Source organism: Chlorocebus sabaeus, chromosome 24 (assembly GCF_047675955.1).
Source record: "Chlorocebus sabaeus isolate Y175 chromosome 24, mChlSab1.0.hap1, whole genome shotgun sequence".
In the NCBI taxonomy this organism is placed as follows: domain Eukaryota; kingdom Metazoa; phylum Chordata; class Mammalia; order Primates; family Cercopithecidae; genus Chlorocebus; species Chlorocebus sabaeus.
This window is the reverse complement of record NC_132927.1, coordinates 52,309,018-52,335,638: the sequence shown is the minus strand read 5'-3', so window position 1 is coordinate 52,335,638 and position 26,621 is coordinate 52,309,018. Positions and strand designations below refer to the sequence as shown.

The 26,621-nt window shown below is 49.1% G+C and overlaps 1 protein-coding gene across 2 annotated transcripts; it reads left to right on the top strand.

Annotated features, from left to right (window-relative positions):
* Positions 1 to 1,390: 1,390 nt before the first annotated feature.
* On the top strand, positions 1,391 to 25,926 carry TGFB3 (transforming growth factor beta 3). Of its 2 annotated transcripts, XM_073011181.1 has the most exons (8): positions 1,391 to 1,920; positions 2,174 to 3,402; positions 12,322 to 12,485; positions 12,785 to 12,914; positions 18,387 to 18,494; positions 20,590 to 20,761; positions 22,940 to 23,093; positions 24,666 to 25,926. In XM_073011181.1, the coding sequence occupies exons 2-8, from the start codon at positions 3,051 to 3,053 to the stop codon at positions 24,822 to 24,824; spliced, it is 1,239 nt and encodes a 412-aa protein (XP_072867282.1). In that variant the 5' UTR covers positions 1,391 to 1,920; positions 2,174 to 3,050; the 3' UTR covers positions 24,825 to 25,926. The 2 variants fall into 2 exon arrangements, with proteins under 2 accessions (XP_072867282.1, XP_007985541.1); XM_007987350.3 differs by lacking the exon at positions 1,391 to 1,920 and having other exon boundaries at positions 1,951 to 3,402.
* Positions 25,927 to 26,621: the final 695 nt, after the last annotated feature.

Here is a 26,621-nt window from a genome sequence, read left to right as displayed (position 1 = left end):
TTGTTTGTTTGTTTGTTTGTTTGTTTGTTTGTTTGAGACACGGTCTTGCTCTGTCGCCCAGGCTGGAGTGCAGTGGTGCAATCTCGGCCCCCTGCAAACTCTGCTTCCCTGGCTCAAGTGATTCTCCTGCCTCAGCCTCCCAAGTAGATGCCTGCGCCAACATGCAGGGCTAATTTTTCTATTTTTTGTAGAGACTGGGTTTCGCAGTGTTGCTGGGGCTGGTCTCGAATTCCTGAGCTCAAGCAATCCTCCCGCATGGGCCTCCCCAAATGCTGGGATTATAGGCGTGAGCCACTGCACCTGGCCCAGCACTTTTTACCGTACTACATCATTTAGATATTTATTTAGTTTATTGCCTCCTCCACTGCCCCACTCCTGCCTCTAAAATAAAATTTCCATGAGGGCAAGAGTTTTGTTTTGTTCACTGATATTATTCACAGAGACTAGAACAGTGCCTGGTGTATAGTAAACATTAAACTTTTTGTCAAATTTCAGAGGCAGTATAGCATAGTAATTAAGTCCACAGACTCTGGCAATGTCTTGGGTCCAAATCTCAACAGCTGACACCTAATAACTATGTGACCTTGGGCAAGTTACTTTGGAAGTTTCTACCCCTAGGTTTCCTCATTGGTTATGCAAATGAAAATAATGCCTACCCAAACTAGATAGCCTGTGTAAAACATCGCCTCCAGCACTCACAAGCAGTGTGGGCTTAAAAAGAAAAAAAAATCTCAATGGCTCAGTATCCTCATCCGTAAAGTGACCCACCGCTGTGCTGGGATACAGTGAACAGCCCCTTCAGTTGGTGGCCTGGAAGTCAGACCTCTCTGGAGTGAGATGGAGTGGGAGCGGCACTCACTCTCAGGAAAGTTCAGTTCAGATGCAAGCCCTCTGTTGCGGCTTACGGGAAGCCACGTGCCCTACTCTCCCTCGGCTGCTCGTGGGAAAAGGCCTAGAGGTTCGGGCCGAGAAGAGGAGCGAAAGCAGAGAGCCGACTTCCCCTCACCCATCTGGGAAATGGGCTCGGGCCAACTGCTGACTTCGCGCTCGCTGGCGCAGCTCCCTGCGGAGCCCTCGGCGGGGAGGGAGGCTGAACATCTGGATGACATTTCTGCGAGAGCGGCTCCGGAGCAGCGGCTGGGGAGGGAGAGGTGCGCTCGTGCGCACGTGGGACCCAGAGGGAGGCGATTCCTCGGGGCCCGGGTCTTGTTTTTCTCGCTCTCTACCGCAGCCCCTTCTCCCGCCCCCCCAGTCCCCCAACCCCCCCAGCCCCAGGCCCCGAGCCTCCCCGGCTCCCGACAAGCCGAGCTCCTTCACTGGCGGCCTCGCCTCGCCAGAGGGCACCCTCGATCTTCCGGAAAACGCCACCATTTTTCACTGCCCCTGGAGCATCTCCAGGCTTCTGCCCGCCTCCCGACTCCGATCTTGTCAATGAAGAATCGGGCCAGGATCGCCGCGGAGCGGACGCTGACCCTCCGACCCGGCTCGCAGGCCGGGAGTCCGCTCCGCGAGGCTGGCACGGCCGCCCCTACCGGGTCCCGCGCCCTTTGCGGACCCTGCCCCGGGTCGGGCCTGGCCCGGGGGCGACCCCCGGACCGGGGGACCGGGAGGGAGAGTAGACGCGGGCCGCGGACGGCGCGGACTGACAGCTGGCGAGAGGGCGCTGGGGCTGGGGGAAATGGAGGGAGGGGGCTCATCGGAGTAACTTTCCAGAAAAACAGCCAACGTGTAGCAGGAGTGATTCCAAGAGGGGAAAAAAAGTTCAGCTACCACGTCGAACGAGAGGACTCGCAACGTATTTTTCAAATGGGCTCGGCTTTTCCTGTGCCTGTTTAAAACATTAACATCGTGCAGCAAAAGAGGCTGCGTGCGCTGGTCCCTCCCTCCCCCACCCCAGGCCAGAGACGTCATGGGAGGGAGGTATAAAATTTCAGCAGAGAGAAATAGAGAAAGCAGTGTGTGTGCATGTGTGTGTGTGAGAGAGGGAGAGGAGCGAGAGGGAGAGGGAGAGAGAGAAAGGGAGGGAAGCAGAGAGTCAAGTCCAAGGGAATGAGCGAGAGAGGCAGAGACAGGGGAAGAGGCGTGCGAGAGAAGGAATAACAGCTTTCCGGAGCAGGCGTGCCGTGAACTGGCTTCTATTTTATTTTATTTTTCTCCTTTTTATTTTTTAAAGAGAAGCAGGGGACAGAAGCAATGGCCGAGGCAGAAGACAAGCCGAGGTGCTGGTGACCCTGGGCGTCTGAGTGGATGACTGAGGCTGCTGCGCTCAGAGGCCTGCCTCCCTGCCTTCCAATGCACATAACCCCACACCCCAGCCAATGAAGACGAGAGGCAGCGTGAACAAAGTCATTTAGAAAGCCCCCGAGGAAGTGTAAACAAAAGAGAAAGCATGAATGGAGTGCCTGAGAGACAAGTGTGTCCTGTACTGCCCCCACCTTTAGCTGGGCCAGCAACTGCGTGGCCCTGCCTCTCCCCACCTACTCACTGGTGATCTGACTTTTTTTTTTTTTTTACCTTTTTTTTCCCCCTTTTCTTTTCCATTCTCTTTTCTTATTTTCCTTCAAGGCAAGGCAAGGATTTTGATTTTGGGACCCAGCCATGGTCCTTCTGCTCCTTCTTTAAAATACCCACTTTCTCCCCATCGCCAAGCGGCGTTTGGCAATATCAGATATCCGCTCTATTTATTTTTACCTAAGGAAAAACTCCAGCTCCCTTCCCACTCCCAGCTGCCTTGCCACCCCTCCCAGCCCTCTGCTTGCCCTCCACCTGGCCTGCTGGGAGTCAGAGCCCAGCAAAACCTGTTTAGACACATGGACAAGAATCCCAGCGCTACAAGGCACACAGTCCGCTTCTTCGTCCTCAGGGTTGCCAGCGCTTCCTGGAAGTCCTGAAGCTCTCGCAGTGCAGTGAGTTCATGCACCTTCTTGCCAAGCCTCAGTCTTTGGGATCTGGGGAGGCCGCCTGGTTTTCCTCCCTCCTTCTGCACGTCTGCTGGGGTCTCTTCCTCTCCAGGCCTCGCCGTCCCCCTGGCCTCTCTTCCCAGCTCACACATGAAGATGCACTTGCAAAGGGCTCTGGTGGTCCTGGCCCTGCTGAACTTTGCTTCGGTCAGCCTCTCTCTGTCCACTTGCACCACCTTGGACTTCGGCCACATCAAGAAGAAGAGGGTGGAAGCCATTAGGGGACAGATCTTGAGCAAGCTCAGGCTCACCAGCCCCCCTGAGCCAACGGTGATGACCCACGTCCCCTATCAGGTCCTGGCCCTTTACAACAGCACCCGGGAGCTGCTGGAGGAGATGCATGGGGAGAAGGAGGAAGGCTGCACCCAGGAAAACACCGAGTCGGAATACTATGCCAAAGAAATCCATAAATTCGACATGATCCAGGGGCTGGCGGAGCACAGTAAGTCCAAATTCTCGCTGGGGTGTCTGCTCTGGAGGGTCTGAACTGGAGCTGGGAGCTCTGCAGAGCGGGGCCTAGTGCTGGCCACACAGCAGGGTGCCCCAGGATTCACCAGCACCAAGGCTCAGGAGGTGCGATGCTCCTCCTTTGGGGCTGGGGAGGTGGGTGGGGAAGGACATAGAGCCATTCTGTTAAGAGCCGGTGCTTCTGGGAGGCCAGGAGCCCTGGAGCTGAGCGGCTTGCTGAACTCACATCACATCCTTGACTGATTTTAATTTGGAATTACATTGTGCTGTCCAGGGAAACATATGTATTCTTGCACATGCGATCATATCAGTAACTGTAAGCATCTGGGTGCCATAAAGGGGAAGGCCGGCTCTGTCAGGAGCCCTTACAGTTCTCAGTGTGGAGACCTCGGTCTTCTCCCTGCTTTTCACAACTCATTGTGACACGTCTCCGTTTCAGTTTTTCCAGTTATTGGGAAGAAGAGTACCTGCCCCAAATTAATGTCTGTCAAGCTTTTTGAAGCCCAAGCAAGAGACAGCTTCTTGCTGCCTGGGCCCTTTAGTCTACCCCACCCACGTGACCCACGAGGCCCACGTGAGCTGTGTGTGTGGAGGGGAGAGGGTATGCACGAATGTTCCCAGGGCCATGTACTTTAGGGCAACATGCAGTCTTGTGCATAGATAGACTCATGTGCTCAAAATGGGCGCCCTCCAGGCCGGTGGGCACAGGGAGAGCGGGTTTTGGCTCTGGATGCGTAGGGAGGCTGGCGCCCTTTGTGTCTGCGTGTCACAGGAGAGCGGGTGGAGGGGTGGCAGTGGGTGCACGGTGTGGCGGGGGGGGAGATATGTCTGGGAGCCTGCTGTCCCAGGAGGCTCCGTCTGCACGGAGGAGCCAGGCGGCTTCTGGGTGAGATGTCTGTGTGTGTTTGTACACGTGTGGAAGTCATCTGTGTTTACTGAAGGGGATTTTAAAAACCTCAATACAAGAGAGAGAAATTTGGCAGATGTTGAGAAACTGACAGCCCAGGAAAGAGGAATGTGAGCCACTCGTGGGCCATAGACTCCGGGAGCAGCTCTGTTTGCTTTTCCTACCAGCAGGTGTCCTCGCCGCCCTGACTACCTCAGCCCAGGCCCACCTGGGAGAGGGGTGGAGGGTGTGGGATGGAACTGGCAGGCAGGGGAGGGTGGTCGGCAGAGCACACAGCAGGGGGTGAAAGGAACCTGGCTGGAGAGAAGTAACAGGAGTGGGTACCGATGGGTGGACCAGCTCTGGCTGGAGGTGCAAAGGCCCTGTTGGCGGCTCCACGCCAGGCAGAGGAGCCTGTGGTTACTGGCGAGGGGTTCCCACTTTGGCTTCCTGTGGCTGCCTGGAGCGCCTTTCTTTAGGATGTGGCTGCTGTGTGGGGGCGGAGGCTGGAGGCCGAGGCAGAGCTAGTGCTCCTTGCCCAGGGTCTCTGGGTGGGGCTGACTTAGAGGCCCACAGTTCCCAGAGGCACCTAGCAGCTGGATAACCAAGGCTCCAACTCCCTGGGAACCCACCAACACAGGAGATAGTGACCACAAGCATCAGAGGAAGGTCGAAATCTGAGGCCGACAGGAGAGGTGTGAGGAGAGTCCAGGGCAAGAGGGCAGGACTCAGACCTTCATGGGCTGGGTCAGCAGGAGGAGTCCAAGGGAGGAGGGATCCTGAGTCACGAGGACCCCCCCCAGCCTGGAATCCTGAGCTGAGAATGAATGAGCCACGTGGAGGCAAGGCCACGCGGGTGCAAGTGGACATTGATTTTGTGCAGACTCAAGGCACAAATCGCAGATGGCCTTGGGAAAATCCCGGGCAGGGCCCCACAGATGCTGGGCAGCTTCCAGGCTGCAGTACCAAGACCTGTAGCAGATGGGGGTGGTTGTGGGGCTATGGAGCAATAGTCTGGCCTGGGGCAACCCAGCACAGCGAGCAGGATGCTGTTCAGGATGCTGGGGAGGAGCCAACACGCAATGCTATGAGGCTCACAGGTGCAAACCGGAAGCAGGCAGACTCTGCAGCTGTTGGAGGTGACTTGGAGGCTGAGCAGACGGACCTGGGCTCGCCCTGCAGCTGGTCAGGTGCTGAGCCCACCCCAGAGAGGCAGACACACAAGGCACACTAATTATAAAGAAGGCAGTGGGCAGGTGCTAAGCAGGAGCAGAGAGCCATCATCAGGGGCTTGCGAGGCGGTGGGGCGGGGGTTGGGGGGAAGGAAGCCTGTCCTTAACTCATGAGGGCAGACGGAGGTGACACCAGGTCTGTGGTGGGGCACAGCAGGGTCTCGATGCCAGGTCCTCTGCGGGGAGGTCATGAGATCATGTTCTCTTCCATATTTCCTCACTTCTGGCCACCTCCCTGACCCAGTGAACATGCATTCGAAGGAAAGTGACAGTAGGAGCCAGGGCAAGGAGATGGAGGTCCCTGGAGAGGAAAATGAAAGAGGAAATGCTTTTTAGTGGTGCAGGAGAAAGGGCACCAAGGTGAGAGCAGAGAGGAAGGCCTTTTCCTAAATAAACTTATCTCCCTGTTTTATGGATAAGGAAACTGAGACCTGGATCGCTTAAGTAATTTGTCCAAAAAGAGCGGGGATCCTAACCTAGACATTCTGCCTGCAGGACACATATAGTTAAGCACTCATGGATACATAAAATACACATTGTAAGTGCTACCTTTAACCTTTAGGGTTCAGTAGAACTTTGATTTGTAACATAAATGAATCACATGTTGGACCAAGCAGGAGAGGTCAGGAGTTACTATCTTAGTAACCCAGGTGGCAGATTGCATAAAGATAACCAGATTTGTTCTTTCTTAGCTCTGCAATTTTTTTTTTTTTCCCCCAGGAGAAATGCCACAAATGTTCTCTCTAATTTAATGAAAGAGTTTTCTTTATTTAATGAAGAGTCTCAAGCAGGTTAAGCAACTGCAGCTACATAAAAGTGACCTCTTGGAGCCTCAGTTTCCCCAGCTGTAAAGTCAGAGATGATTTCCAAACTCCTTTTCAGCTGAAAGAATTTTATAATTCCATCTGGGATGAATCAGCAGAGCCTCTACTGGGGAGTATGGGCAAGACTCTGTAATCCGTTTTCTAATTCTCCAGGATTTTACTGTGGGGAGGGAGTAGAGAGTTTCTCCGACCCCACGTGATGGGAAAGGACACAGCTTTTTTACTTCTGTTGCCATCCCTCTTACAAAGATATCACCAATGTAGGTGTCGTTTTATCTTCTGGCTTGTAATTATCTGTGTCTGTTCAGAGACTTGTTGTTTTCAGCCAAGGGCAGCGCTAAGACAACCGGCAAATCCGGAGTTTCTCAGTAAAGAGAAAACTCGATATTTTAGTCTTTCTTCTCTGGCTGCTAAGTGTAGATTTTGTTTATTCTGAGAATTATTCTGAAAATCATTTGCTCCAAGGACCAATGCCCTCTGCACAGTAGGGGTCAGCACTTCTCCAAGTGTGGTCCAGAGGAAGCTGGAGGTAAATGTAGATTCCCTGGTCCCACCCACCCTTACAGAATCAGAATCTTGAGGGGTGGAGTCTTGGGGAATCTGTATTTTCGACAAGCTCCTTATGGATTCTTAAGCACATTGAAGCTTAAGACTCAGGGAACTAGGGCAAAACCTTTTCTTAGAAGGATGGCAAACACAAGTGCCTACAGAAACCCGGCAGGAAATGCAAATGATCTGGAAGAAAAGCCATGGCGTCGTGATAAACTGCACCAGGACACTTGGTCTTAGGGTCAGGAAGAAAGTAAGGTGTGTGAGACAGGGAGAGGGAGGGGACCTGGAGCCCACGTGCCCAGCCAAAGCAGAAGCCAGCCTCAGCTCTTGCTGGGTCTTGCATTGAGGACTGTGGGTCCAGCTTGATTAGTTCTTCCCATGTCCCAGAAGAGAAGAAAATCTGGATCTTTCTGTGAAGTATTCCAATTTTTAACATGGGCTTAAAATGTTTATGGGCTTCTAACTAAAAATTTTTAAAGGTGTTCCATCAGCGAAGCAACACATCTAATTTATTTAAAGGTTAATCAATAGAAAGCTCACACACACCATTAAAGCAGTGGTTTCTCAAACTTCCAGAACATCTGGAAGCCATGGTGCCCTTTGCAGCACATTATAATCTGTGGTTCTCAACCCTGGCTGCACGCTGGAATCATCTGGAGATCTTAAAAAAATATGCCGTGGACCCCACTCACTCCAGTGTAGTCAGAACTGCTGGGGAATGGGTCCAGGCATCGTTTGTTTTTAAAGCTTTCCAGGTGATTCTAACGTGCAGCCAGGGTAGAGAAGTACAACCACACTGATAAATACAGTCCCTTCACTGGAACCAGCAAAAAATGATATATACAAGCAAAGGCACACCGAGCAGCCCAGGTGTCTGAACACATTTTAAAAGGCAGTTAACTAAACATGGCCAGCTATTTCCTGGTTTTTCCATGCATACTCTACGTGAATATTCTTTGCTTATGTTTTACCCCGGAAAACAAGATAGAGAAAATGGCATTCACCAATACACATTTTCCTGTGCAATGGAAAAAGTTGCTCAAGATTTAATTTGTAATAGTGGAACCCCCTAGTCCAGCTCTCCATAATGCTAGTGTTCTGCGGAGGCATGGCTTAAAAACCACAAACTGGTTTGCAGTGGGTCATTGTCTGAGGCATAGGTTGACATTCTAGGCCCATTTAGTGGAATCTTGCCATATTTTGTTGATGAAACCATCTTCACCAGATGATCGCCCAGATCCCTCCTAGCTTCCAGAATCTCTGCTTCAATAAATGAGGTGTGTTCAGAAGACCTAGGTTCAAACCCCACCTCCGCCACCTTCTAGTTATGTGACCTTGGGAAAGCCATTTAACTTTTTGAGGTTCATTTTTCTCATTTGTCAAGTGATAAATTTTACATGTTTTCCTTCTCAAGGGTTGTTAGAAGGTCACATGAAGTAATAAAAACTCGAGAAAACATAAGATGGTGCTATTACATTTTGCTTATTTATTTACACTATGATTCATTCCACAGATTACTTAAAGCATCATTATTCAGTGAATTTGATTGTCAAGAAGATTGTATTTACATTTTCTTTGATCTCCCAGGCAATTCTTTTTTTAAATTAATTTTAATTTTTTTGACAGAGTCTCACCCTGTCACCCAGACTGGAATGCACTGGTATAGTCTTGGCTCACTGTACCTTCTGCCTTCTGGGTTCAAGCAATTCTCGTGCCTCAGCCTCCCGAGTAGCTGGGGTTACAGGTGCCCACCACCATGCCCTGCTAATTTTTGTATTTGGAGTACAGTCAGAGTTTCGCCATGTTGACCAGGTTGCTCTCGAACTCCTGACCTCCAGTGATCCACCTGCCTCGGCCTCCCAAAGTGCTGGGATTATAGGCATGAGCCACTGTTCCCAGCCTTTAAAATTTTTAATTTTAAATAATAGGGATAGGTCCTCCCTATGTTGTCTAAGCTGATCTTGAACTCCTGGGCTCAAGTGATCCTTCCACCTCAGCCTCCCAAGTAGCTGAAATAACGGACGTGTGCCAACACGCCCAGCTAATTTTTGTATTTTTTATAAAGATGGGGTTTCACCATGTTGGCCAGGCTGGTCTCGAACACCTGAGCTCAAGCAATCCGCCCACCTCAGCCTCCCAAGGTGCTGGCTGGGATTACAGGCATGAGCCACCGTGCCTGGCTGCCAATTCTTCTTCTTCTTTTTTTTTTTTTGAGACGGAGTCTCACTCTGTCGCCCAGGCTGGAGTGCAGTGACGCAATCTCAGCTCACTGCAACCTCGACCTCCCAGGTTCAAGCGATTCTCCTGTCTCAGCCTCCTGAGTAGTTAGGATTACAAGCATGCACCATCATGCCTGGCTAATTTTTATATTTTTAGTAGAGATGGGGTTTCACCATGTTGCCCTGGTGCCAATTCTTTTTTAATCACTAGCAATTATGTCCAGGCTTTGCTTGCTAGCGTCAAATTGCTTGTGTCACCTAACTTCTGAGTGACTCTGGCCAAGACCCTCTGGACAGCCATTTCTTCCTCTGAAGAGGGTTGCACTACATGACTCCTAATGTACCTTCTAACTCATTGGAAATCTATACATCCCGGTAATAGAAAATGACCTTTCCCACCTCTTTTTTGAAACCTTAAAATTCTCCTCAGGAGGAGTTCATCTTGGGGAGCAGATTATGATTGATAGGCTGGAAGAAACCAAAGAGGACGGCCACTAGGGTGTCCTGAGAACTCTCCTAGTGCATAACTTTCTCCATCCCCTGGCTTCCCACTGCCTTGACCCACTGTGACTGTCCTCACCAGCAAGTGCCATTTTCCATCTCCCTTCTTTTTTTTTGAGACAGAGTCTCCCTCTGTCACCCAGGTTGGAGTGCAGTGGCGCAATCTCAGCTCATTGCAACCTCCGCCTCCTCGGTTCAAGCGATTCTCCTGCCTCAGCCTCCTGAGTAGCTGGGATTACAGGCACGCACCACCACACCTGCCTAATTTTCATATTTTTAGTAGAGACAGGGTTTCACCATGTTGGTCAGGCTGGTCTCGAACTCCTGACGTTGTGATCCGCCCACCTCGGCCTCCCAGAGTGCTGGGACTACAGGTGTGAGCCACTGTGCCCTGCCCCGTCTCCCTTCTTTTTACAGCAAGGTACATGTTGTACTGACTTACCCTTTATTCCTCTTGTAGTCACTGGTGGTGTGTTATTTGTTTACTTTATTATTATTATTATTATTTTTAAACATAATCTCCTTCTGTTGCCCAGGCTGGAGTGCAGTGGCACAATCACGGCTCACTGCAACCTGGACCTCCCGAGCTCGAGCAATCCTGCCAGGAGGTGCTATTGTAACTGAAGCCGTATTGATAACAGCTCCTTCAAGACCCAGCTCTGTTGTCCTTGATAGGGTTGCCAATGCAAGTAGCTTATCCACATTCAGAGTATTACGAACTTGTAAACTTACACATTACTTAGCTATCACTGACTTCTCTCCTTGGTTCTATCTGAAATGGTTTAGGGAATCATTGGCAGTATCTGTTCTTTCAAAGCCAGTTATTAATCAGGGCTTCATTAGACAGCATTCACACATTTGTTTTCCTAACATCTGTTCCATTAATTTTCTAAGAACCAGTGTCCGGCCCACCAGATGGCAATTTCCAGAAACACTCACTCATCCTTTCCTGAAGATCAGTAGCGCATTTGCTTGTTTCCAGGCCTCTGATCTTTCCTGCCTTGTCCGTGACTTCCTCAACCACCCCTCGGGGTGATTATAAGCTCATTCCAGCCATGTCCATTATGTGTGGAATCTGGGTCTATGCGCTTGAATTTCAGCCTCGGGCTATTGTTACCATTTGTGCAGAAAGTTTTTCCTTGGGTGTGAATACTGCTCAGACCTTGAGGTTGTCAAGTGTACAGGAGCAGAGAAAAGACGGGCTCTTTCGTTTCTCTGGCTCAGAGGAGTGGGAAAGAGCATTGGCTGCCCATGTCTTGTGGACAGGGATGAAGAGGCCAGCAGGTGACAGCGTCTGGCATAGCATGTGCTGTCAAGGAAAGAGAAAGGAGCCAATGGAGGAAGCATCTGTGTTTCCGCCAGGCTCATGATGTGGGCTCTTTGCTATATAAGCCCGGCTTTATTGGGTCTAAAACACGAGGTTGAGATGTCACTGCACTGCTCAAACACTTTCAGTGACTCCCTACTGTTAATGGGTTAAAATTTAACCAAGTCTGACAGGTGGACCCCAATGTACCATCTTGTCCTTTCTCACCTGGCTCCCACCTGCTGCTTCAGGTCCCTCTTACTCATTTGCATTTCCTCCCTTCCCTGCCTTTGCTTCCAGCAGTCACTCCATGTTCCTCCCCATCCTCAAATCCTCTCAGTTTTCACCTCTTCCATGAAGTGCTCCCTGCCGTTTCCCTCCTTTGATTTCCTGCAGCAACCAACCCCTGGACTTCTCTGAAAATCATTGGTTTCCTGTCACTCCCCTCACCTGTGCTCCTGCATTATGACATCTTCCAGGGCACTCTGTCCTGTTATTTCTCTCTAGTCCTGTTATTTGGGCCCATGTATTAATACCCCCCACTTGGATATTAACCCATAAGCCTGAGGCTGCAATTTTTTGAATTTTGAAATCAGACCTTGGTGATGACCTTGAGCAGTAGGATATAAATAACTCCCACATGCTTAGCATTCCAATAATGGAACACTAGGCATAAATGGATTTTAATCCCCTTGAAGGCAGGGCTTGTGTCTGTTCACGTTTTGCTTCCCAGTGTTAGCACTATGCTTGGCATAGAGTAGCTGCTCAATACATTTTTTATAAATGAATGGATGCCCAGATGAACAAACACAGGAATAAATCAACTAGTTGTAAGATATGTAAACTACTAGGTTGCTGATATCTTTCTAGAATCAGTATTTTCTTAGGCCGGGCACGGTGGCTTACGCCTGTAATCCCAGCCCTCAGGGAGGTAGAGGCAGGAGGATAGCTTGAGCCCAGGAGTTCGAGACCTGCCTGGGCAATATAGGGAGACCCTGTTCTCCACAAAAAGGAAGAAAAAACAAAACAAAAGTGTAGAATCAGTATTTTCTCAAAAAGTAGGAAAAACAGGTTGGAGAACTTACCAGAACTGAGATTTTAAGGCAGTGGGAGGAGGGGGCAATTAGATTTGACTGGCCAGTCTCTAGTGCCATGTCGTGGAGCTCTGAGGCCACACTGCTCCTTGCTCAGGACTGTGTGTGATTCTAGGGCCACCAAGAATCTTCCTCGTATCTCCACCTTGAGGTTTGAGACCTCAAACCTCTAGGGAGGTGGCAGGCAGGACGGTGGCCGCTTGGTGCCTGTCCGTTGGCAGCACAGTGTTCCTGCATGTCTCACTCATGCTGTGCCCTCTACTCTGCTTTATCTCCTAGACGAACTGGCTGTCTGCCCCAAAGGAATTACCTCCAAGGTTTTCCGCTTCAATGTGTCCTCAGTGGAGAAAAATAGAACCAACCTGTTCCGAGCAGAATTCCGGGTCTTGCGGGTGCCCAACCCCAGCTCTAAGCGGAATGAGCAGAGGATTGAGCTCTTCCAGGTAACTCCTCTCTCGGAGCAGAAACCACACCTACGAGAAAGCCAGTTCCTTTGCCATATCAGGGCACCACTGGGTGCAGAGTTTGGCAGACCTGAGTTTGAATCCTGGCTTCTCTGAGCCTTTGTTTCTGTATCGGTGTCTGTCATTAAAACACTTAAGAGTTAGCTGAGGCGCTCAGGGGCCATGGCATTCAGGAACCACTGGTTTCTTACTGCTCCCTCACCTGTGCTCTGCACTGTGACATCTTCTGGGGCACTCTGTCATGGCCTCCAGTACTCACTCCTTTCTCTGCCCTATAGATCCTTCGGCCGGATGAGCACATTGCCAAACAGCGCTATATCGGTGGCAAGAATCTGCCCACACGGGGCACTGCCGAGTGGCTGTCCTTTGATGTCACTGACACAGTGCGTGAGTGGCTGTTGAGAAGAGGTAGGTGGACCCTTCGGATGAACATTTCAGAATGAACCTCAGGTCCCTTAGTCCTCCATGAAACAGAGGGAAGAGGACAGAATTAAGGGAGTCAGAGATCTGGGTTCAAACCCTAGCTTTGCCACTGAGCATTCTCCATTCATTCACTCAACTAGTGTTTATTAAGTGCTCCCTGTAAGCCAGGCCCTGGGGATGCAGCCACAGGGATAGGAAATATGAGAAATGGAAAGAGGGCAATGTGATAATGATTGGGTGGAGTCCAACAGGGAAGGTCTCTGTGATGAAGAAATTCATGCATTGACATCTGAATGATAAGGAGTCAGCCCATGAAGATCAGCATAAGGGATGTGCTAAGCAAAGGCAACAGCGAGGCCCAGGCCCTCAAGTGGAAATAAGCTTGATTTGTTCGAGCAGCAGCAGCAAACAGATTGGTGTGGCTGGAGCATGCTGAGCTGGGGTAGGGAGGAGGAGGGGAGGTGGTCAGAGAGGTTGCTGGGGCCATATAATTTATTATTATTATTATTAGTAGTAGTATTATTATTATTATTTCTTGAGACTGAGTCTCACTCTGTCGCCTAAGCTGGAGTGCAGTGGTGCGATCTCGGCTCACTGCACCTCCGCCATCTGGGTTCAAGCGATTCTCATGTCTCAGCCTCCTGAATAGCTGGGACTACAGGCGCACGCTGCCACACCTGGCTAATTTTTTTTGTATTTTTAGTAAAGATGGGGTTTCACCATGTTGGCCAGGCTGGTCTCAAACTCCTGACCTCAAGTGATCCACCCGCTTTGGCTTCCCAAAGTGCTGGGATTATAGACGCGAGCCACCATGCCCAGCCAATTTAATTTAGAACATCTTCAGGTCATGGTGAGGTTTCAGGACTTATTCTGGGGGTGATGAGAAGTGTGGGAGTGCTATAACCAGAGATGGGGATACTCAAGGTACCCAGGTATTCCCTCCTGTCCCTCTACTGGGCATCAAGTCAAGAGCCTAGGAGAGCCATGTGGATCTGCTTGCTGACAGCAGCTCTGCTGGGAATTCTGACTCAGACAGCTACCAGGAGGAGGGACTGGATGTGGCGATTCCATTGACATCTTTAAAAGATCCCTCTAGTTTCCAGGAGGTCAAAGGAAGAGGCAGGAAAACCAGTTAGGAGCCATGGTGGCAGCCCAGATGAGAGCAATATAGGCTGAGACTAGGGTGGTAGCAGTGGATATGAAGATCGTATGGATTTATTCTGTATTTTGAAGGTAGCCAGTAAGTAGCACAGGCTGATTAGGTGTGGGGTGTGAGGACACAAGAGCATTCTGGATGACTTCTAAACTTTTCGACATCCAGGTGGTATCACTTATTGAAACGGGGGTCCTAGGAGAAGAACAGGTTCTGTTCCGGCCAGTTAAGTTTGAAAGGCCAGGTGGTCATGCAAGCAGAGCTATCCCAGAGGCGTATCACACTTCACATGTCCCAAATATCTTATCCACACACTGTCTTTCTTCACCTGGAAAATAAGGCAATGGTTCCTCCTCTGCATGCTTCACAGAGTTGTTTTAAGGATCAAATGTATTTGAGAGAACTTCGTGGTTATTACCATATTTTACAGGAGTAAGCTTTTCTTATTTTAGATAAGGAAACAGGCCGAGAGAAGTTAAGTGACTTGACCGAGGTCGTCCAGTCTGGATGAGAACTTTGGTGTCTCATGACACCATCCTCTGTGTTTCTTTCTCTTTCCTTGACTGGTACTGCCTGGTCTGATACTCAGTGGGTTGGGGTCACAGATGGCAGTCCCATCTGTTCCTTCTCTCCCTCTTGGGCAGGGTTTTCTCCTGTCATCAGCTGCTGTAAAGCCACAGACCATCCATATATTGATGCCCAGAGTCCCTAAGGCAGGTGGATCCTTCTAGGTCCTTGGTATTTTAGGCAACTAAGAGTTAAAACGCAAAGGCAGAGATTACAAACTATTTGGCCTGCATATTGTTTTCAATTTGACTAGTCATCAACAGTTTTGGGTGTTTTAAGTCAGGAGATTTCACATAAAACCTGGACTTCTTGCTGTTTTTGAAAAATTGGAAGATTTCCTGGTAACCATCCATCAGAGACGAGTACCAGCCACCCCTTTGATGGGGTATGCATCCTCAGTACCCACAGCCCTCACTATTCCCTATTGTTCCCCAAGAGTGAGGCTGGCAGTTCCTGTTTAGCATCACGTGCTGGCTCGATTTTCTCACGTGACCTGCCTGGACTCCGTAGGCATCGAGTTTGCATTGCTTGGTACCCATGGAGCCCAGGCAGATCACATAAATGAGAAAATTCCCCATCCAAGGGGAATTATCCGGTGGCTGAGTTGGCAGATGGTGGGCTGGAGATCCTGCCCCAGTCCCAAGGGTACCCAGGAATTCCATCCTGTCCCTCCTACTGAGCATGAAGGCAAGAGCCTAGGACAACCCATGTGGATCTGCCGACAGCAGCTCTGTTGGGAATTCTGACTCAGACGGCTACAGAAAGGAGGGGCTGGGGAAATTAATCTCTTAACTTCCCTGTCTGATTTTGATCAGCTCCACCTGGATTTCTTTGAAGCCCTGGGCACTTGAAGGAGTTCTTATTTTCACAGCTGCAGAGCTCAATGAGAAGTTTGCATTGAGAATGATTTCCGTCCTCCTGAGACATCAAAAAGATAATTTCGTAATAAAACCTATGGGTCCCCCACCCACCATCCCCACGGCTGCCAATTCTGAGGTTAGTTCTTCATTGGAACCTTCAGTTCCCACTTAGGCAGATACTGCCTACCTTTCCTACAGGGGAATCATCACACAGGTTTGTGCTTATAGAGAGCCCATGAGTCTCGTCGGAGTTCATGGCTTCAAACCAGGCAACAAAGGACTCCAAATTGGAGCAGTTGGTGGTGTGGATTGATGAGGAAACTGAGTCACACATGTGGTCTTGGATTCATTGAGCAAACATCTGAGAGCCCTTGTGCACCAGGTACCCAGCCTGCATTCTGGGTCCCAGAGTGGGTTGGAGCCTACCAGGGCCACTGGGGACCCAGGTCTCATACCCTTGTGCTATTGCTCATATAGTCTGCAGCACCTAGCTAGACAGGGCCAGGTCTCCCCTAGCAGGCTGGGGAGGGAGCCTCTCAGCATCATGGCTCGGGAAAGGTGGGACACTGGGAAACAACCATCTTGCATGTTGGTGAATGTGTGGGCATCTTCCTTGGTGGTCTCTGTTGCCCCCTCTTTGCCCCTCCTTATCTCTAACAAGAGTTTGGGATCTCAGGCATCAAGCTGTCAGTGCCTGAATCCTGGCACTGCTATCCACTGGTTGGATATCTTGGGCAAGCTGTTTAATCTCCCTAAGCCTCAATGTTCTCATCTATACAATAGGGGATAACAGTTCTTGCTCTATGGGATTATTATAGAGATTAAATGAGTTAGTGCTTGTAAAGTCTTAGAGCAGTGTTTGATATGCAGTAAAGTTCCATGCATTTTGGTGATTGTCATTATCATCTCTAAGTCCTCTATCTAGATACAGCATGTTGGCCAAGCCAGGCCACCCTCTCGTGCTTACCCCCTGGACCCTCGCTCTCCCCAACACAGCTGTCTGCACCTTGACTTTCTAATTCACAGATTCATGGAACTCACTCCGGGTATCTTCCAGCCCGCCTTGAACCAGCTTGACCAGGAGGTACACGGTGTTGTTAGGTAGCCCATTTCAGCTACTCCGGCTCCTCCTTCCAGCTGCCTTAACCCAGGGAGAGGGCACTCCTCATACTTCCCTCTCCAGTCACCTCTCCTCCAGCTGGGTCTCAGCTGCCTTGTTTTATTGATCTGCCTTCCCTCACTGAGCGAACCTGCTGGAACAGAGATCTTCAAGCTCAGCAGGCGCAGTGTGCCCCAGAGGTTGCCCTGACTTGGGGTAGAGCGGATCTGGTTAGGCTCTGGAGTTTATGGAAGAAAGGGGCTGGGTTTTAACCAGTAGGACTGGGATGTCCAAGCCAGCCTAATGTTGATGGGAATCTCCAGGCTTGTAGGCTTGTATCCTTCCATCCATGAGAAGGCTGCTGGGCCAGGTCGGACTCTTTGGGGTTTGCCCTGATGGCACAATTTCAGGAAGACTCCAGGTTGTCCTCAAGGCCAGATGCTCACACACATGGTATGTGGCCTCAGGGAGCAGCAAATCAATCAACTCACTGAGAGGCTGACGCTGAATCCAGAGAGGTCTGTCCCCCATGACTTCTTATACACCTGGTCACAGCTGGCTGCTATCCCAGGATCAACAGAGCTTCCCAAATTAAGTCTTACCCACCAGAATTGACATGATGCCAGATCCTACCTGGTTTTCCATGTAAAATTACTTGTCTCAGTGCAGACTTTCCATTTTCTTTCTTTTTCCTTCACTTCACTCAACCTCATTTACTCAGTTCCTGCTTCCTTGATTTTGGTTGCCAAAACTCATGATCCCACAACTACTAGGCGAATGGGCTGGAGTTGCCCTTCTTGCACCAGAATGTCAGGCACCAAACCCTGGCACCTCCAGGCTTTATCATGCTCACTGTCTCCACGCTCATGTCATCTGGACCCTCAGTCATAGTTCTCTATCATCTCCTCTGTGCTGTTTTCTAACTTCACAACTGTCTTCCCAAGCTGTTCGTCTTGGTGAGCAATCCACATTCCAACTTCCCATCATGGTGAACAAGGATTCCCAAAGAAGAAATGTCCAAGTAATTTTTACCTCATTGTGTCCTTGTTTCTTAGGGAAAATATGGCCCAGTGTAACCATGATGTTCATCTTATCTCTTCTAGAATCTGCCACTTTGTCTAGACCCACCATCATGGCCCTGGTAGAAATGCTTGCATCTTCCACTGAGATGGATTCTGCTTCCTGTCTGCAAGTGACCTTGCCTCTAGCATTGGTTCCTGACTTGAATTTTTTGGCCAGCATTACATCCTGTGGCCCTTTGCATTTATGGCCTTTTGAATCACGGTCTCTGTGCTCGGAGACTGTTTAGTTACTCCCTGTCCCTAGTCTCTTCCAGTCCCTCTGTCTCTTGCCCTCATCCTTCCTCAGTAGGTTGGCTCAACGATCCCCTCTCCCAGAAACCACGTAGATGGCATGAGTTTTTACTTTCCTTCCTGTATCTGTGTCGTTTTGCCCCCAAGTAGGTAGGTGACAATTTTCTCTTAATACCAGCCTTTGAAAGGCAATGATTATACCACTTCTGTTTCATGATGGCCACTAGTGTATGCCCCCGTTTGGTGATTCATAATATAACAGGAATACCTGGAATGTGGCAATGTGCGCGTGAAGGTCCACTCTGAGCTCTGGAGGCGCTTTCTGTCTCCTGTGACCCTCAATAGAACTCAGTTCCTGTGAGTCCCTGTAGGAGCAGAGGCCCTGGCTCACCCTTGCATGGGTGGTGGGTACACTTCCCCATCACACAGAGGCGTTTTTCTCATGAACTCTGTCTTATTTTGCAGAGTCCAACTTAGGTCTAGAAATCAGCATTCACTGTCCATGTCACACCTTTCAGCCCAATGGAGATATCCTGGAAAACATTCACGAGGTGATGGAAATCAAATTCAAAGGTAACAAAATGAATGTGTATGGTAGGATGGGTGAGTGGGGCGGGGGCGGGGAGAGTCAATGGGACAGGATAGTGCAGGAGACCCTAACCAGACCTCAAGAAAAGAAACCAAGCTCCTTCAGAGAGATAGCCGACTATTTTGTACTTGAGTAATTCTGCTTTGCCCCAAAAGCAATGAGTATAGCTTTCAACTTATAGCTTAGAGAATGCATTAGCCTCTGGAAGACAACATGGTCTGGTAAGTGGTGAAACTGTGTAGGCAAGCCCTCTAGCCTCTGGGCCTAGTGAAATGGGGTAAGAGTTCTTCTTTCACAGGGTTGTCAGGCAATTAAATGAGATAACGAATAAGGAACACTGTGCCAGAAATACTCAACAGATAGGAGTTGTCTTCCCCCTCCCTAAAAGAAATTAACTTTGGCTGTCCTGAACATGAGTGCCCAGACAACTGAGCTTTGCAGATGTGCAGGGCCTCCCTGACCTTGCCCAGGGTCCTCTGGATTTGGATAATTGCTTCCAGTCTCAGGGTGTTTGTCCTTAGGTGTTTGGGTAGAGATGGTGAAGTCGTTGAGTGTCATTTCTGGTTTTCCATTATGTTTGCAGGGAACTCAGCCTTGATGATCTCTGGAGTTTAGGAAAGTTCTCTTTTCCTTTCATATTCCCACTTTGGGTAACTGCGGAATGCCTGAGGTCAGAGGCTGGTCTAGGAAAAGGTGCAGGCCTCTTTTGGCTCAGCGCTAGGCAGTGATCTTACCCCACATGGGCTCTATTTTAGAGCCTTTTTTTTAAAGCCAAAGATTTGACACTGTAATCACAGAACCTTAGAGCCCAGAGGACCTTCAGAGTCCTTACCTACAGGTCAGCTTCAGATGAAACCTTCCCATTTCAGTGAATACTTATCTCGTTTATAAAGATTTTCAGAAAAAGGGATTTGTGATCCAGGTCTCTCATTTATCTTACAGATCTGGTGCCCCTTCCTGAGATCTGAGCCCCTTCTGTAGCTATGTACATTAATTCCTCATGTTCCTCTCCTCAGTGAGGATGGACAACAGCTGGCAGCTGTCCTTCACAAAATTGATCTCCATTTAGTTGAGACTCTAAGTCAGTCTCCAGTCTTTTCCTTTTTCTTTCCAGAAGAAATGGGTTGATGAATTTAGGTTTTCTTTCCAGAGCTTGTTTGCTAAGCTATTTATCATATGCTTCATTATCTCATCTGAATTTTATAGTGAAAACACTTCAAAGACTCTAAGTGCAATGTGAATATTAACAATTATACAGTCTTGTTTCTTTGGCCATCTGAAGTTGTGACACCTTAAATTTTCGGTAGGACTTCTGCGTTATCTTGATCCATTCACATTTTAAGAGGAAACTCACACCCCAAGATTCTAAGTCTAAAATCTAAAGTGACAACCCAGGGCTGGGCGCGGTGGCTCACACCTGTAATCCCAGCACTCTGGGAGGCCAAGGCATGCGGATCACTTGAGGTCAGAAGTTGGAGACCAGCCTGGCCAACATGGTGAAACCCTGTCTCTACTAAAAATACAAAAATAGCCAGGCATGGTGGCATGCACCTGTAATCCCAGCTACTTGGGAGGCTGAGGCAGGAGAATCTCTTGAACTCCAGTGGTGGAGGTTGCAGTGAACCAAGATGGGGCCATTGCACTCCAGCCTGACTGACAGATCAAGACTCTCTCTCAAACAAACAAACAAACAAACAAACAAACAGACAACCCGGAGGTATGTGGTAGGCACCCACTTAGTAACAGGGTTGCTTCATGGGTCCATGAAGATTCCTAGGAATCTCAGCAAGGGCTTTCTGCCCCTTGGGAGATCTCTATACAGGAGTATGGGGATCTGAACATGGGGCATCTTTCAGTGGGCATCCTTACAATGATGAGTTCTTTTGATACTGGCTCCTCCATCTGCTCTTCCCCTTCCTGCAGCTGGACATCAGAATTAAGCTGCACTTGTCCCCCACACCTCCCTCTCAGACTGCACTACCCCTCCTCTTGGGCAGTGATGGGACGTGGGGAGGAGGCAGCCTCCAAGGGCTCTGCTCTCCTTAGACAGGAGATTATCGCTTTCCTTCCCTTCTGCAGGCGTGGACAATGAGGATGACCATGGCCGTGGAGATCTGGGGCGCCTCAAGAAGCAGAAGGATCACCACAACCCTCATCTAATCCTCATGATGATTCCCCCACACCGGCTCGACAACCCAGGCCAGGGGGGTCAGAGAAAGAAGCGGGCCTTGGACACCAATTACTGCTTCCGGTGAGCCTGGGCCCATGTGGAAACCAACATCTACTGCCTGCCTACTGCAGGGCAGGCCCCAGAGCCAAGCCACATGCAACAGAGGGTCCCTGATGCTGTTCACAAACATCTCCAGGAGGAAGACTGAAAATCTCTGACAGATCTCTTTGTTTTCCTGGGGGTCCCACTGTTTTTCTGTAGGCTAGCTCTGGAAGGGGCTGGCTGAAGGAAATGAAGAAAACTCTGTGAAGAGGAGTGTTGCTAAAATAGTGTGGATTGGAGATGCTTGGTCAAAGCCTCTCCATGATTTCCATGTTTTAAGCATTTGTAGGGTGTGTGTGTGAGATTAATGTAGGAGTTTCCATGAAAGAAGTGCTCAGTTCTCTCTGAAGGGTCCAAGGATGCTACTGGATGGTGGCAAATAGAACGGTCTCCATTTGAACGGGAAATCAGAGCTAGAGAAATTAACAAACGAATTCAGAAATGACTGGGTAGCCACAATACAGAGATAGAAAAGACCCAGCTTCTCTTATCTAGGAGCAGTTTCACTGCTCATTTATAAGGGGAGGATAAAGCATGCATGCCAACTACTAAAAGGGAAAAGATGATCATGCCCATAAGAGGCTCCGAAGGATTAAGTGCTTTAATTAGGAGCAACAAGGTTACCTATGGACACAGGAAAGGCTTAGAAGGGTGTGGAATTTGAGCAGAGGCTTCAAGGATGAGGTTTGGGGATGAAAGGATCCAGGAGGGGAAGCGCTACAGGTAAAAGGAGCATGAGTGAGTCCATTTGGCCTCAGAGGATGCCCGAATGAAGCTGGGGAGAATGAATTGGGAAATATTTAGATCTGGAAACCATGTCTTATGAGGATAGTTGGGCTTGGGAAACTAGGGATGTTGAGCTGGGGGAACAGCTCAACAGCAAGCTATAGGAGAGGCAAGGTAGCTGCTGCCAACTGTCCTGCAGCCATGAAGGCTGGCGTGTAGATTTATTTGTTCCATGCGTCTCTATCAGTTAGAAACAAATGCTCTTGGCCAGTGACTTAAATCATAGTGGATTTCTTGTTCACAAGAGGCTGATAGCAGCAGGCTTAGGGTGGGCTGGCTGCTTAATGATGCCACTGAAGACTCAGTTTTTCTCTCCAGTCTGCCTTGTTTAGTATGTTGGCTTTTCATCCTTTTCCTTATGGTCACAAGTGATTACTGGGGCTTCAGGCATCTTGTCCACGTTTAAGACAAGAAGGAACGAGGGAAGAGGAAGGGCCAGAAGCTTTCTTCTTCCATCTGTTACTTTTATAAATAATCAAATATCTTTGCCAGAACTTGCGCTTACCCCCTGCATACTTCTCCTTGTCTGATGGGTCATTATTGGGCCACATGACCACTGCTACTCACAAGGGAGACCAGGAAAAGGAACACCTGGTGTTTTAGACTCTGTAATGGGATGTGGCAAGGGAGAAGGGGGTTAGGAATGGTTATTGAAGAGATAACCAATAGTGTCTGCCATGGTTCACCCTTGGAACCCACAAGAAGCCAGATTTTGACTAATAGCTGTCTTTGGAAGTAGCAAGTCTAGGTCTCAGCAGATATTAAAGCAGAGGCTAGATGACCACTTGGCAAGGGGTATTATTGCCAAATGGATCTCTGTAGGCAACAGAATTGAAGGGGCCTGATAATCACATTTGGGTGATCTGTTGAACCATGGTTCTAATAGAAGGATATGCTTTATTTGGCTAAATGGCCTTTAGATTGAGTCTCATCTGTCACCTACTATTGTAGACAAGCTGCATAAACTTAGAATTTATCTCTGGCTGGGTGCACATTAGGAGGGTAACAATAAAACCAACCTCAACAAAGCTGAGTTGGCTAGTAACATTTAGTGCTTGGTTTTATGTGGAGCACTTTATAGCTCTGCTTTGATTTGTGATATAAAAGGGAGCAGGGCCACCTTTGCCTCTTTACTCTTCCTCATACAGCATTTATCTCTGTTTCTTACATCCTTGGGATCCTGGTCTTTAACATATGAATGTGCCTTTCTGGTTTCTTCTGCCTCATGCCCTTGAACCTGGGATTCCACTGACCGGAGCCACCTATGATGGCATGAAAGGACTCCAAGGGAGAATATGAGAGCATTCGTGAAGTTTCTTTTATTGGTGGTTTCTTTTTAAGTTGATTTTCTATAAATGTTTTTTGTTGTAGCAACTTGGAGGAGAACTGCTGTGTGCGCCCCCTCTACATTGACTTCCGACAGGATCTGGGCTGGAAGTGGGTCCATGAACCTAAGGGCTACTATGCCAACTTCTGCTCAGGCCCTTGCCCATACCTCCGCAGTGCAGACACAACCCACAGCACGGTATGGAGCAGGCTTATGCTATCTGAGGCACTGGGGCTGACCGATCAGGTCACTTGTTAAAAAGAATGAGTGAAGGATTGAATGTTGAGTGAGCGAATGATGGTCTGGGGTGAGTAAAATCCCTCTGGTGAAGGTTCTGATCTTGGCACCCTGACTCAGTTCTACTCAGTCACATTCCGCCCTTTTAAATTCCTACCATAGTTTCAACCAGCCTTTTAATTTGCTTTATCTAAAGCTCTCTGTACCATAGTAATTAATTAACTGCCACGTGTTACCCTATGTCAGAGATATGTGCATGTGGCTAGCAAGGAACACTGAAGCAGAAAGGCTTCTACCAGAACTCTGATCATTCCAGCCTCTCGAATGTAGAAAACTTACTCTGAAAGACAACAACAAGCATGGACAAGAAGCTAATTTGAAATTCTAGGAACAGAAAGTGAGATAGCCGAGAGTCCACAACCCCTAAAACTAGTCTGTCTTTCCCTTGAGGGGAATCAAAAATAGGGCAGTAATTTGTGAAGCATGTTTCCTTCTAGTTCATTATTTCTGCATCCTATCTGGGGCCCTACACTCTGGCACTTACTAAATGGCTCAAGGCAATGTTTTGTGAGAACATTTCTCACCGAAGTGATCAGTTCCAGCTAGGATGAGCAATATAAGAGTTGTTTTCTTAAAAGCCAAGAATGGCCGGGTGAGGTGGCTCACGCCTGTAATCCCAGCACTTTGGGAGGCCAAGGCGGGTGGATCCCAAGGTCAGGAGTTCGAGACCAGCCTGGCCAACATGGTGAAACCCCGTCTCTACCAAAAATGTAAAAAATTATCTGGGTGTGGTGGCGGCATGCACTTGTAATCCCAGCTACTCGGGAGGCTGAGGCAGGAGAATCACTTGAACCTGGAAGGCGGAAGTTGCAGTGAAGATTGCACCACTGTACTCCAGCCTGGGTGACAGAGTGAGACTGACTCAAAAAAAAAAAAAAAAAAAAAAAAGGCAAGATAATTCATTATTAGTGTAGTAACTGTCATATGCTTCAACTGATCACCCCAAACAAGTGCAGTTGTTCTGCTTCTGTCATTGCGGATGAACAACAGCTACCCAACTACTCACTCACCCAAACCAGGTTCCAACAGTTCCTCTTTTTGTTTTTTTTTGAGACAGAGTCTCGCTCTGTGACTCGGGCTGGATTGCGGTGGCACTATTTCTGCTTACTGCAACCTCTGCTTCCTGGGTTCAGGTGATCCTCCCACCTCAGCCTCTCAAGTAGCTGGGATTACAGGCGCCTGCCACCACAGCCAGCTAATTTTTTTGTATTTTTAGTAGAGAGAGGGTTTCATCATGCTGGCCAGGCTGGTCTCAAACTCCTAACCTCAAGTGATCTGCCTGCTCGGCCTCCCAAGTCCTGGGACTACAGGTGTGAGCCACTGCGCCCGGCCCCCAACAGTTCCTTTTAAAGAGCACCTGTGACCATTCTAGCGCTTGCTCAGCCTCTGGGACTGCCCTTGAACTGGGGGAGTTCCTGGGTTCCAGGCCTGAGGCTTGGCCTTCCAACCTCTAACTGACGTGTCCCTTCCCAGGTGCTGGGACTGTACAACACTCTGAACCCTGAAGCATCTGCCTCGCCTTGCTGCGTGCCCCAGGACCTGGAGCCCCTGACCATCCTGTACTATGTTGGGAGGACCCCCAAGGTGGAGCAGCTCTCCAACATGGTGGTGAAGTCTTGTAAATGTAGCTGAGACCCCACCTGCGACAGAGAGAGGGGAGAGAGAACTGCCACTGCCTGACTGCCCGCTCCTCGGGAAACACACAAGCAACAAACCTCACCGAGAGGCCTGGAGCCCACAACCTTCGGCTCCGGGCAGATGGCTGAGATGGAGGTTTCCTTTTGGAACATTTCTTTCTTGCTGGCTCTGAGAATCATGGTGGTAAAGAAAGTGTGGGTTTGGTTAGAGGAAGGCTGAACTCTTCAGAACACACAGACTTTCTGTGATGCAGACAGAAGGGATGAGGATAGAGGAAAGGGATGGCAAGTCGAGACGTTGTGTGGCAATGGGATTTGGGCTACCCTGAAGGGAGGAGGAAGGGCAGAGAATGGCCGGGTCAGGGCCAGACTGGAAGACACTTCAGATCTGAGGTTGGATTTGCTCATTGCTGTACCAAATCTGCTCTAGGGAATCTGGATTATGTTATACAAGGCAAGCATTTTTTGTTTTGTTTTGTTTTTTTTTTTAAAGACAGGTTACGAAGACAAAGTCCCAGAATTGTATCTCATACTGTCTGGGATTAAGGGTAAATCTATTATTTTTGCAAACTGTCCTCTACATCAGTTAACATCATGGGTCACTACAGGGAGAAAATGCAGGTCGTGCAGTTCCTGGGCCATCGACTATATCGGGCCTTCTGGATATGCTGAACGCAGAAGCAAAGGGTGGGAATCAACCCTCTCCTGTCTGCCCTCTGGGCCCCTCCTCTCCCCTCTCCCTCGATCGCATTTCCCCTCGGACACTTGGTTAGACGCCTTCCAGGTCAGGATGCACATTTCTGGATTGTGGTTCCACGCAGCCTTGGGGCATTATGGGTTCTTCCCCCCTTCCCCTCCAAGACCCTGTGTTCATTTGGTCTTCCTGGAAGCAGGTGCTACAACATGTGAGGCATTCGGGGAAGCTGCACATGTGCCACACAGTGACTTGGCCCCAGACGCATAGACTGAGGTATAAAGACAAATATGAATATTACTCTCAAAATCTTTGTATAAATAAATATTTTTGGGGAATCTTGGATGATTTCATCTTCTGGAAGATTGTTTCTAGAACAGTAAAAGCCTTATTCTAAGGTGTATGTCTGATTCGATAAAGAGCCTTCAATTACCCTTTTTTAAATTCCATGTCTATGGCTACTAATCCGAGGTAACCAGAATCTGGGGCAGAGACTCTCTCAATCACCAAACGCATTGCTTAGCGCAACCACCCTTACACAGGGGCATGCTTCCGCCAGCTGAGAAGATTGCCCTATTGCTTGTGCGTCTTTCCTTCTTGCAGAGTATATTATTCTCAGAGACAGAGGCAGCGGCTCGGATTGGCAGAAAGCATACGAATTTGACTTCCAGATACCTGTGGGCAGAATCCCCTGGTGTGAACCCTTGCCTATGGAAACATGGTCTACCCACAAATTACCAACATCACCGTTTTTGAAAATCTGCCCCCACCCATATCAGTTGAGAATGAGAGAAAATGTGTATGGCAAATGGCGTAAAAATATGAGGCAAATTCTGTTAATCAGGCTAAGCCTAAAAGAGCTAACCAGGAACCCCTTTTCAGACTATGGCCCTCTTCTCAGGGATCTGGGAACCACAGCTCTCTTCTGAGTGAGGCCATGGATCCCACTGTGGTAGGGACATCCACAGTGAGTGGGCACAGAGCAAGGGGCCATCTAGCAGCTCCCGAGAAACACATTCTTCTAGTGAGATCAGTTTGCCACTAGTACAAGAAAACTCCATCTGAAGCTGAAGTGTGCAGGCTGAAGGATGTGTCTGA

Excerpts from the sequence above, each read along its gene's own strand:
- TGFB3 (XM_073011181.1), top strand. The coding sequence starts at position 3,051 with ATGAAGATGCACTTGCAAAGGGCTCTGGTGGTCCTGGCCCTGCTGAAC. Across the intron at positions 18,495-20,589 it reads GATGGAAATCAAATTCAAAG|GCGTGGACAATGAGGATGAC; the intron begins GTAACAAAATGA and ends TCCCTTCTGCAG. Across the intron at positions 20,762-22,939 it reads GACACCAATTACTGCTTCCG|CAACTTGGAGGAGAACTGCT; the intron begins GTGAGCCTGGGC and ends TTTTTGTTGTAG.